At 34.8% G+C, this 13545-nt stretch overlaps 1 protein-coding gene across 1 annotated transcript in view; it reads left to right on the forward strand.

Moving 5' to 3' along the window:
• The first annotated feature begins 2207 nt into the window (after positions 1 to 2207).
• The window catches only part of Rab3-GEF (Rab3 GDP-GTP exchange factor), a 517470-nt gene continuing 506132 nt past the window's right edge, over positions 2208 to 13545 (forward strand). The window contains exons 1-2 of the mRNA XM_068226364.1: positions 2208 to 2499; positions 8344 to 8506. Of these exons, the coding sequence (XP_068082465.1) occupies positions 2208 to 2499; positions 8344 to 8506 (455 nt within the window). The remainder of the gene's footprint in view (positions 2500 to 8343; positions 8507 to 13545) is intronic.

A 13545-nucleotide genomic window follows, 5' to 3' on the forward strand; every position in this document is an offset into this window, starting at 1 on the left:
ATACCACCAGACTGAACCAGGATCGAACCTGCCAAGTTGGAGTCAGAAGGCCGGCGCCTCAACCGTCTGAGCCACTCAGCCCAACAGAGGGAAAAAATGGAAGGGATCTGACACTTCGAAAAATGAAGGTATTGGCCAAAGAAAGGCGAGGGCCACAAAGGGCATGAAAATGAAAGACTCCCTAGGATTCCCAAATCTAATACTGTCAGGGTTGGAAGTTTTTTTTTTTTTTGCTAGGGGCTTTACGTCGCACCGACACAGATAGGTCTTATGGCGACGATGGGATAGGAAAGGCCTAGGAGTTAGAAGGAAGCGGCCATGGCCTTAATTAAGGTACAGCCCCAGCATTTGCCTGGTGTGAAAATGGGAAACCACGGAAAACCATCTTCAGGGTTGGAAGTAAACAAGAGTTGACCAAGAGAGTTAGATAAGGTAGATGAAAGTGAGGAGCCTGTCACAACTAAGTGAAAGCAGTGCCAGCACTCAGCTAAGGGCCACATGGTTGCTAACCCACACTTCCAAGTTAAGAGCCCCTGTGGTGAAAGATAAAGGCAAGGAGCCTGCCACAAGTAATTAGAAACAATGTTTGACTTGAAGATAGTCTTGTACTGTGTCTTCTGAGAATATTGTTAAGCTTGTCTGTGACAAACTATATATATGGCAGGAAGGCCAGACTCACATGAGGAGAATCATGTGACAGTCTGTCATTTGGCTTAGGATGCAGCACTTTGTCAGTCTGTTTCATTGAATAGCTATTACTCAAAATACCTGAAATACAAAAATCCACGCTATTAAACAAAGGTGTTATAATTAGTGTTCAAGAGATTGAAAAACTTAAAAAAATTACAATAACTGAGTGACAACTAAAAAGTATGGATTCCTTCTTAACAAATAACTTATCCTCTTCATGAACCTTCCTTGCTCCACTGATAAGGGTATTAAACACTATGCTTTTGGCAAGGATGGTAGTGATAGGATCCATGAAGATATATCTTAGTATGGGTGGGTTTATGGTAAACGGAATGATCTACAGTTCCATCAGATTTAATGTTTGAATGTAAGCTGTTCAAGTGATACAAAAAAATAGATAATTCAGCAACTTATCTCGGTATGATGGAAGGCTTGAGCATGCAATATTGAAGACAGTGTTCTTCAAAATCCTTCACATAGAAATTAGTGATGACTGTTGTCAATAGCGATCCAATGGAAGCACAGTCCATTTAATCAAATATTGTACCATGAAAACAGAAATACGTGCTGCTGAGGACAAGGTGAAAACAGATTAACAGTATCACCAGGAAAGGCCTTATAGAATTGGGACACCCTGATTAGAACCCTAGTGAACACACACCCCTTGTTTGAAAATGACCAAACCACCTGAATTCACTTTCTTTCTCAGGATACTTTATGTCCAGCCTGTTCATACCATGAATCCATCATAGCATCCTCATTTCAGCAACAATAACATATTATAGTAGGTGTGTTTGACTCTTGTCCTGCTTCTCTGCAGGGTCAGGTATGAAGTGTTTACAGTAATTATAAATTCAGAACCATAAATAATTATTTCTTTGTTTTATTTTCCAGAGGTTATTTTTTGTACGAAATTATTTACATGTGCTTTTTTTTTGTTTCTTTTTCAGATGATTGAGGATACTTTAAATGCCCTGTGCAAGATATCTACTAACTTCCAATTCCAGTACTGTCCAGAATTTCTAAAGTAATAAGTTTTGATAAATTTCATGCCAGGAGAAGGGAAGATAACTTGAAATGATACTCCTATTTGAGAGAAAAGTGATAAGACTACTCTTCCCAGCCATTTATAGAACTTTAGGGTGGGACCTGGAAATTCAACGGTGACAAAATTTAACGTAAAGCATGTTTCAACTATGATTGTCAGTTTTCTTCAAAATGGGGCAATAATTTTTTTTATTGTATCTTACGTCTCGTAGTCCTCGATGTTTGATGTAATTTGTTAATACTGCAAGTGCTGTAAAAAATGTAAAAAGAAATGTTGTAAATATGTAATTACCTAAGCAAGGTCAACATTTTTACATCTTAGAACCTAAATGTAGCTTCACTTACATGGTTGGAAACTTCAAAATGTTGTGAACACTGATATGTGAGGTGGATTTAAGTGATGAGCCTGGTGATTCTACAATTGAAGATGTAAAATAAAAATTAAAGTAAATGTTGAGCCTCAGTGAACAATGGACATTCAGAAGAAATTTTTATGCCCACGTTTGGTCGATTACTTGGCTATTGTGGGTGCCCGACCTCCTTCATCAACTGGAGGCACGGGCAAACATGGGGGTACCTCCCCACCTGTTCAAACCCCTGAACTTTTACGCCGTTATCCTACTGAAGATCACAAAGATTTTCCTTTACCTCTGGATATGGTTTACTTCTGTCAGCCAGAAGGTTGTGTGTCTGTTGGACCAAGAAGGACTGCACTTAGGGAAGCAACATCATTTGTCTTCACACTGACAGAAAAGGATTCTGGTGAGTATTTTTAGACATTTTTTCAGATCATGCTCTTAATACAATTTAAGACCCCTAATAAAGGTGTCAAAGAGATATTAGGGTTATGAAATAGTTCCTATTGGTGGTGAATTTTCTGGGGTAGATTGCAATGTCAAAGAAATTAGGAGAAATGTACAGTCTTTTCATAGAATTACTCATTTTCTATATGAATATACACAGTTGGAAATAAATGTCTACATACACCTCAACATTTCCATTTATAAAACAAAATTATAGATTTCCAGACACATTTTGGCATGTAGAACTAACGGCAAGATATCATTCATTTCTGAAATGTTAGGAACAAAAGTGAACATACATTCACAATTTTTCACTCCCATATTGGCTTCAGTACTTTTTGCAGCTATCACAGCCTCCAAATGCTGAGGCATTGATTCCACTAGTTTTCTGGTGATTTCTGATGAAAGTTTACTCCATTCTGTTTGTATGACAAGTTTCAAATTGTCCTTCCTGTTAATAGAATCTTTCCTAATCCTCCTATAGAGTTCTTCGCAAAGGTCTTCAATGGGGTTAATGTCGGGCGACTGGGGAGGTGAATGAAATTGCTTAGAAACATTGTAAAGCAGCCATTATTTTATTATTATAGCAGTATGTTTAGGTTCGTTGTCTTGTTGAAAGACTCAGGCATTTCCTAGTCCCAGTTTTTCAGCAAACCGTTTCTTATTTTCCTTTAATATGTCCAGATATTTCCATTTATCCATTTTATTTTCAGTAAATACTAAATTGCCTACCCCAGCACTGGACATGCAACTCCAAACAAGAACATTCTCACCTCCATATTTTGCCGATGAAAGAAGATTTTCCTTCTGGAGGCTTTCATTAGGTTTTTCTCCAAACTTTCTGTATTCCTCACACTGAAATAAATTGATCTTACTCTCATCTGTCAAGAGAACGTTATTCCAATAATTTGAGACCTTATCATTGTGCACTTTTCAAATTCTAGTAGCTTTTTCTCATTAACAGTACTTATGTAAGGCTCCTTTCTTCCTGATCTGTTTCAAAAACCCGTTATTTTTAATGTTCTTCTTCTTTTCCTTATTATTATTATTATTATTATTATTATTATTATTATTATTATTATTATTATTATTATTATTATTATTATTATTGGATGGACAGTCTTTCCACTAGTCTGTGGGATATCCACTGCCAATTCAGTAACTGTTATTTTAGGTGAAGAATTGATTGTTCTAATGATGTGTCGTCTATCGGAAAGTTTTGGAGTCTACAATTTCTGGGTTGACTTTATACACTACCTCGTGCCTTATAATTTTTAATAATGGACTGATCACTTAACGGCTTCTTTTCACTATCTCACCAGTTCTTCGCAATGTAAACCCCTTTGCATGAAGTTCAGTTATAACGTCCTTCTGTGCAGTTGGTATTTCAGTTCTTTTGGAACACATTTGTGAATAAAATTTCCTACTCAATAACACACTTGTAGAATAAACCTTAGTACATAAGTCAGTTGGTACCTGTGACTGACTCTTTAAGTGCATGTTGACTTTTGTACCTTGCTCAGTACAACTCATAGGTTTGTGTGTGTTTATAGCACATGCTCTTAGTTCAAGGGCAGAAATATTCACTGACTGGGAGGACATCACAAGTGCAGTTATCAAAACATTCAGTAAGGGTTGTCCAAGAAATTATAGAATATTGGGGTGTATGTAGACTTTTGTTTCCGACTGTATATATTGTCAACTCCTCATTGTCTCTGATCTATAGAATGTAGTTTTGCTACTTTTGTTGATGCTGTAACAATTTGGAAGGGAATAAAAGCAGCATTCAATTAAAATGCAAACATTAGTTCATTGGCATACATTTTTGTCAACAAAAGTTTCCAACTGTCTGATCTCATATTTCAAAAATAAATGGAAAAATACTTTTAAATTAAGGAGGGCATTTCAGAGATGAAATTACTTTGTAAACTTATTATCCAAAGTAGAAAATGATTTAGCAAAATGATAGCTATCATTTGCTCTGAATTCAGCCTTGCTTTCTCTTAGAACTGTGAATTTATTTATATCACCTCATAAATGGTTCTTTTTGACGCATGGTGGATGTTTCAATTCAAATGAAGATTTTTTTTTTCAATTCGCTTTACATCACACAGACACAGTTAGGTCTTATGGCAATGATGGGACAGGAAAGGGCTAGAAGTGGGAAGGAAGCAGTCGTGGCCTAACTTAAGGTACAGGTAAGAAAAACCACCTTCAGGGCTGCTGACAGTGCAAGCTCACAGCTGCATGCCCCTAACCACACAGCCAACTTGCTCAGTCAAATTAAGATTTAATGGTTGTTGAGTTATTTGATATTTAGCAATTAAATTGTTTCTGTTCATAAGTCAAAGTTTATTGATTTGACATTAGAAAGAAAATGATGTGTGTGTGAGGAAGAGTTGTTTATCAAAATTCCATAGTGTTCAATATAAAAATAACCACATTTTATTAAAAAATAATGTTGCTTGATGAAATCCTAGTGGTACTTCCTCTTAAAATAAAATTCATCACCACCACCGATGGTCACTAAATATGCTGCTATAGTTGGGTCACGTGGCAGTAGACAGTATATAACCTTGGGATCCATGAACACCTCAACATGGGTCAGACCCATGGTCTTGGTATTGTCCCTAATCTGTCATTAGTTACAGCTCGTCGGCTCCATAGCTAAATGGTTAGCATGCTGGCCTTTGGTCCAGAGGGTCCCGGGTTCGATTTTCGGCCAAGTTGGGTTTATTAACCTTGATTGGTTAATTCCGATAGCTCAGGGGCTAGGTGTGTGCCGTCTTCATCATTAGAATTCATCATAGGTAGGGCCTCATCCTCATAGGCGTTCAGGCCACCTATACGGCGTCAACTCAAAAGACCTGCACCAGGCCTTTTCAGAGGCCATACACCATTATTAGTTACAGCTTGTTTGATTGGTAGTTACTCCATCATGCTGAAAGTTTTTCGTTTCCAACCTTTTCTGTAGATGACAGGATGACAGGAATGACAAAAGAGTAGGATCCTGGCTGTGGAAATGCAATTCTTAAGGAGTATGTTGGGCAAAACCAGGAGAGACAGTGTATGGAATGAAGAAGTCAGATAAGTAAAGGAGTAAAAAAAATTCAAAACAAAACAGATGTATCCAACCTGAAATGGTTTGGATGAGGATGACAGAAGAATGCCATAGTATTTAAATAATGTATTATTCAGGTCCACCTTTTCAATACAAATTGTACAATGTTTTAAATTACATATATGTTCAGGGACTAGTTTCAACCTAACAGTAGGTCATCATCAGCCTAAAGCAAATCAGACACAAATGTATTAAAGAAATGAAACAATGTAAAGACACAAAGGTCTTAAAAATGTACATACCATGTAAGATATTAAGATAAGAATTCAAGAGATGCGCTGCACAACGTTAAAAAGTAGCTCTACAATAGAGATTCATAAAAAATCCAGTGTGCCGTACAACATTAAAAAAGTATACTTATGTTGGACAGACAGGAAGGAGCTTCAACATAAGATACTTGGAACATGTCAATGCCCTGAAATACAATCAATTTTCTGCAGTTGGACAACACATGAATGATTACAATCATAAGTTTACTGACATTAAGCATGATATGGAAATCCTCAAAATTATGAATAAAGGACCCCTCTGTAACATAGCAGAGAACTGCTTTATACATTTGGACCAATATTTTAATCCAAATTACAATCTTAATGACATTTCCAAAAAATCGAGTATTCTATTTGACATGCTCATTCACATTTTCAGAAACACAAAATCAAATAGTCAAGGTCTGATTTTTTGTTGTATTTACAGTACTTTACTTAGGCAATCTTCTGTATTCCCATATCCCTCAGCCCCACCTTGAACCCCCCCCCCCTCTCTTTCTGCTTCCCTTCCTTTCTCTCTCCTCTCTTTCTTCCCGCACCTCCTTCACAATACTTCGTTTGAACCTCACCCACTCCACTCCTCATTCACGCTTCATTTCCAGCTCCGCTCAGCTTGTTACAACGTGAAGTAATTCCCATATGGCATATTTCATTTATGTATATTTTACCCCTAACTTAACTCTTTCTATCTTACCTGTCATTTATTCAATGTCAACTGTACGGTTCGCATTGAACTGCGAAATCCAACCACCTCTAATTACTATTATGTATTAAGCCTCCACGCGCAACAATCATCATCCTTCAAGATTCTAAAAAGAGAAGAGACTTTCTAACATCATGTTTCGCATCCATGAGTACTGAATTTATGAACATCTTGAGAAGACAGCATGACTTCGGCTCAGTTGATCTTTGAATGGAAAGCAGCATCTTTAAAGAGCCAGCCTGTATTGAAATCCTTGACCAGCAATTTAAGGATCTCTTTCTTATACAACTTTGTGTCTTTACATTGTTTAATTTCTTCGATACATTTGAGTTTGATTTGCTTTAGACTGATGATGACCTACTGTTAGGTCAAAACTAGTCCCTGAACGTATATGTAATTTAAAACATTGTACAATTTGTATTGAAAAGGTGGACCTGAATATTATATTATTTAAATACTATTGTAATCACAGTTTAATACGGACCTATCATAATGAAATTTATTTCTTTTAATTACATGGCCAGACAGCAGAATGACTCTCAAAAATGATTTTCATTGTGAAGATGGTAAGAAAGGCACCGAGAGATACAAAGATGCAGACAAAATATTTAGAGGAATGGTGGAGAGACAGGCAGAGATGGAAATGCTTGATATATCACCCAATGGAGGATACAACTGGAAATGGAAAATGATGAATAATAATAATAAAAATGATAATGAAAATCCACAGCCTATTTCCAGTCATTCGACTGGGTCAGGAATGGAATGAATGAAGTCCCCATCTAGCAGCGAGGATAGGAAATGTGCCGGCTGCCGAAACCTGTCACACTCCTCTGGGGCAATGATAAATGACTGACAGATGAAATGAAATGTTAATGGAGAGTGTTGCTGGAATGAAAGATGACAGGGAAAACTGCAGTACCTGGAGAAAAACCTGTCCTGCCTCTGCTTTGTCCAGCACAAATCTCACATGGAGTGAGTGGGATTTGAACCACGGTATCCAGTGGTAAGAGGCTGGTGCGCTGCCACCTGAACCACAGAGGCTCAAAAAAAAAAAATGTATATATTAGCAGATAATGTGATGATTATGGGAAAAATGGGGGCAAAACGCTGGCAACCAGGGATGAATTACCTGGAAAATTTATAATGTCCAATAATGGACCATTTATATTGGTATTATGAAGAGTCAGAAGTCTGAATTTTCTGTCATACTGGTTCCGTGTTTCTCTGCTTTCTTCTCTTATTAGGTAAAACTGTCAAATTACCTTAAATAAATTAATGGCATGCTTAGCTTTATTGCTTGGCTTCCTTGACCAGTTTCACTTTCATATAAGATATTTTTTCAGTTGAACTCACAAAGCAGACCGAACCAGACATTAAATCTGGCCCCTTGGGTAAGAGGCACAGAGTTCACACTAAATTGCCATAATAGTATTTTCTGAAGTGAGCGGAGAAAATCCAAAGAAGAGCCACTCTTACTTTAGTCACTAAAAGCTACTGTGACTAAAGTTAACAAGTATTCAACTTCAAGTACCTAAGGCCTATTGTAAAATTTTTCAAGTATAGAGAGAGGCATCATCTGCTATCTCATTTTTTACTTTGTTCATCTCTTTATCAAATGTCTTAATCCTAGTTCCCTATCCATTTGGTGATTTGTAATGATGTGATGATAAACATGGTAAAGATACATTCTGTTTCATTCTGATGCAGGTAAGAGTAGGTATGGAATCTGCGTCAACTTCTATCGGCCAATTGAGCGAATTCCTCCAGGTGGAACTCCTGGTTCCACACGTAGAGACCGCCATTCCTCTACATTTCGTAGAGAATCTTGGAGGAAAAGCATGGAAAAGAGTTCGGATTCAGCATTCTCCAGGTGAGAAAACTCTTTTATTCTTTAAAATGTTAACATTTCTGTCAAAAATGTTGACTTCAATGACTTTCTTCAGTATATTTTGTTTTTATAAATCATTGAGCTTTCAAATGGACTGAGATGTATTATTAGTTGTGATATCTTCATTAGGTCAGTGCAAAACTGAATCTGGTGTTAAAATACTTTTATTGTGTGATCTTAATTTGAGAAAGAAAATGGGTAGAACATTTTATTCCTTTCATAGAAAACCAGAAGTTTGGTTCATTTAAGAATGTGATTAATAAAATGCCAGACTGGAGCATCATTCTTTATGTTACTGCTGGTCTATTCAGAAAAAGAAAAATCTTTTCCATTAATTTCTGATAAGACAAAGTCATGTACGATTGTATACAATCTACATTGTTTATCTGTTGTTACATTTAGTAGTCTTATGATTTAGTATATTCTTATATTGAGTAAGTGTTCAATTTCTGAGAATGTTATATTTTACTTCTGCAGAACCTCTGTGGCTCAGATGGCAGTGTGCCAGCCTCTCACTGCTGGGTTCCATGGTTCAAATCCCAGTCATTTCATGTGAGATTTGTGTTGGACAAAGCGGAGGTGGGATAGGTCTTTCCCCGGCTACTCTGGTTTTCCCTGTCATCTTTCATTCCAGCAACAGTCTCCAATATCATTTTAATTTCATCTGTCAGTCATTTATCATTGCCCCAACGGAGTGTAACAGGCTCGGCAGGTGGCACATTTCCTATCTATGCCGCTAGATGAGGGGGCCTAGATATGTAATATTTTACATGCAAATAAATGTATTGATTAGGTGGAATTTTTCTTTCCTTTTGTGACGATTGGTAAATATCAATACGGAAAAATGAAGTTCATAAATCAAGATGAGGGGGCTTCATTCATTCTCTTCCTGATCTGGTCGAATGATTGGAAACAGGCTGTGGATTTATCTTTTACTCATTCAGTATTGTTCTACATTTGTGGATCTGTCCATCCATCCATGTAAATGAACAAAGTGTCTTGCTAATAATACTATGAATTCATCTGCCATTATGCCTCCTAGCTTGAGAACATTAGAAATGTATCATTTTCTAGGTATATCTCCACTTCCATTTTTACCTTCTATGAATGAATCTATTGTTTTCCTACATACCTTCTTTCCTCCGTTTGCCTCACATCACCCCACCACCAAAACTGTTCATATGTGCAGCTTTATCTACCGTATTCATTCCTGACTTAGGCTTTATAGTTTCATTAAAAAATCATCCTACCTTTCTTACCTTGTGTTTTTCTAGTAATCATTCTCTCTTCTTTCATATCTGGAAATTACATAAGGTGTCCTAATATTCCTCCATTCATTCCAGACTGCTCTAAGAGAGAAATAAGAAATAAATTGTTAGCAATGAATTCAACCCCATGGAATTTTAGTATAAATGTGTACAGCATTTCTTACATAGAACATGGAATTATTTGATATTTTGCTCTTAATAATTTCCATAAGCTACCTCACTCAGTTTACAGGGATCCAGAGATTAACTCTCTAGGAATTCAGGTACATTATGAGTCAGTCAGTTAAATCTTTTACACAGCAAACAATTGAATATTTTTGTTATTTTATGGCATTTTGTTTTCTCTGCAATTCTGTCAACTATTACAGCCTGACCTTTGATGGAAACCAAGTGCAGGATATGATGTAATGAGACTTTGTGGATCTCATTATTGTCAAATAATGTTAGTAAAATAGTGTGTGTGAGATAGTGTCACTTATATTCCATCTTCATTTGTTCACGATCCACTATTGCCGCATGTACTGGTACATTTAACATTAAGCTATCAATACATTTGTAGTTAAAAATATAAGGATCATTGATAAGTGAACAGTATATTTGATTTTGTTAGAAATTTTGTATAGAAAGTAGCTTCTCCTACATCAGTCTTTAAAATAAGAATGAAAAAAAGAATGAGTTGGTAAGATTGACACCCTCAAGACTTGAAATAGAATCTTTCTGGTTGTGCAGGAAGGCAATAATAGGTACTATTTTTCCTGAATGAACACTGCCGAAAAATGCTCTAGACCCTGTTATTCCAACATGACGGTACCCATTCTGATGAAAAGGAATTGATTTAATTTCAAGTTCTATGGAAGTCTAACTTTTCCATTTTCTTAAAGACATTAATGTAATTATACAAATGTCATTAACAATCCAGATCTTATGAAGTTCCAGAAATTATTCTTATTAATGATGGTAAAGTATTGTTTTGCAATGCTGATAAAATCCAGCATCATGAAAATAGTTGTGGCTACCATAAAATGGAAAGGAAAATGCATAGATACATGAAATGATCAGTACGGTGTATGGTGTCAGTGACTGAATGATCTGTCAAGAAAGCAGTTTCCTAATTAATGATAATGTTTGCTTGATACATTTAATCACTGTGGTAAATGAACCAAACTTGTATCTAATCAATCAGTAGCAAAATTTAGAATTTTCATGGAGCAGTGAATTTAAATTTTCAGTTGAATCTGAGGTTCTATCCAAGCATGAATATTTGGTTGTATTTTGAGTGTTTATATGAACATTTCCCAACTTACAATACTGAACTGAGAAATGTGAGGAAAATGTGATCATTTAATGTGTTCTTTTTTGTGTTCACCTTCAATCTGTAACCTTGTTCTAAACTACATTCTACTCAATTTTATTTTCACTGTATTTTCCGGTGTTTGCATCTTTCTAAAATTATATGGCTTTGTATGGATTGTATGTATTTCTCAGTCTGTTTTATTTATATTTTTAATTTCATTGAAATATTATTGTGATGTTTTGTCATTTTGTTCGCTGTGATAATTGTGTGCATTTATAAACAGCAGTGATTTTTCAATACTTTCAGCTTAGAATGTTTTTAATTTTTGTAGATATTTCCTTAATCATATTATTTTAAAGCTGCTACTACCTTAAACAAAATTATCTTCTACGAAGCCTCAGTATTTTCATTTGGGATGATGAATTTGAAAGCAATGTCATGTTGTCAAAGTTCATGAAAGTGAAAGAAGTAGTTTCTTTTTCACCTTAGTGAAGAAATAGTTCTTGTGTTGTAAAAATTTTAATAACTCTTGATTAAGTCTTGTTAGAATATTTGAATGGTATTTAATTCTTTTACACACATTCAAATATTTTTTATTCAGAAATGTAATAACATATTTCTTTCTGGATTGTCTTCTTTATGTGATAGACTATAACTGTGGAGACCTATCAACACAAGAAATGATTTATAAAAACCAAAATCTCTACATAAATTTATGAAAGGTTGTTGTGCATATGGTTTGTTTTAGAAATTGTTTTGGATGTTTCCTTTTATTATTTTATTACATTACACTAAATACTAAAAGAAATCATCCAGAAAATCCCCTAATATTTTTTCACATAATGTAGAATTTTAAAAGTCTGAAATTTAACAAATGTGATGCTTATTATAAAATACAATATTTTGTACTTGCACTTGAACACACTTAAATGTATGTATTACTTTATTCAATGAAAGTTTGGCATTTGCTATAGCCTAACAGTTAAGAATTCTAATTTAGATTACTAGAAAATACATTTTTAGAGGACACAGTTCTTTCATTTCTTTTAAAAACAGTTTTAAATTGCTTCCCAAAGCTGATACAACAGGCATAAAAACTTACACATTTTCCTTTTCCTCCCACAATGTAATAAGTTAATCTTGTTATACAGTGATTTTTATCCCAAATATCATTCTTAGACTAACTGATCTTTTTTGCTAGCAGTTCAGTAATAAAATAATTATTCCCTTTTGCAACCTCATCAAGATGCACACAGGCAAAGCAATGCAAATATACAATTAGCAAAATGAAAACAAAACACAATTACTTACCGTAAGGGCAGTAGCTCAAAATACACAGCGTGGAGGGCAAAAACATGAAGGAGAAAGGGCAGGATCTTTACATTAATGTTTGACAGGTTGCCAGGTCAATATTACTAGCTACTAAATAAGAAGCAAGATTAAATTTTAAATAAAGAAATTTTACTTCATAAATTAAATATGAAAATTTAAAATATGTATATGTACAGTTAAATATATATTTTCTTTTTAAAAACCAAAACACAAAGGAATATTAAAATGAGAAACAATATTTCATAACGAATTTTAAATCAAGATAAAATCAAGCTGATATCAACATAGGCTTCCTCAAATAATCAAATATTGAAAAACTCAAGACTGATATCATTAAATAAAATTGTCAATAATGTTTCCTTAAGGCATAGAAAGATTAAAATATTAAAAAAAGAAAAATTTGGTTCCAACCATAATATTTGAACTATAAACACTAGATAATTACTACACGAAAATTCATTGAAAAACTTAGTTGGATGATCATCAGTATGCGGGACCGCCACTACAAATACTGCTTTAAATTGAAATTTGTTACACTATCAAAACAAGTAATTACAAGTCACACGCAAAGTCACACACAAGGACACACGTACAAAGAAAATAGTGGCTCCAACCGCGAATAAAAATTACACAAATTAACCAAACAAGATTAAATTATAATAAAATATTAGTGAAAGCAATCCCAACTAAATGAAGTATATCAAGGGAAAAATACTATAAACATTCCCACTTAATAACAGAACACAGAAGCTCACAACAGAGGCAACCATTTACCGACGCCAAGCCATGATCTCATAATAGTCATCAAAGCCACCAAAATTAATAAGTGTCCATCAGATAAGATGAGAAGACACATTATGTAATAATAATCAAAGGCAAGGAACCCCAAACAATGAGTAGTATGTGACAAGAAAACGAAAAGAGAATGGCAAATATTAAGTGAAATATTGACCAGCAAATTTCAATTTTTACAGACTTGACGTTATTAAAAATCATAATAATAATAATAATTTATCCAATAGGTGATAGTACGAAATTACATTAGCTTTTGTTAAACAGTATGCCAACAGCTTAGATAATTTAGAATGAAGGGGGCTTTGGATTACGCTAAGGTGCATACATGAGGT

This window comes from Anabrus simplex, chromosome 1, assembly GCF_040414725.1.
Source record: "Anabrus simplex isolate iqAnaSimp1 chromosome 1, ASM4041472v1, whole genome shotgun sequence".
Classification (NCBI taxonomy): Eukaryota; Metazoa; Arthropoda; class Insecta; order Orthoptera; family Tettigoniidae; genus Anabrus; species Anabrus simplex.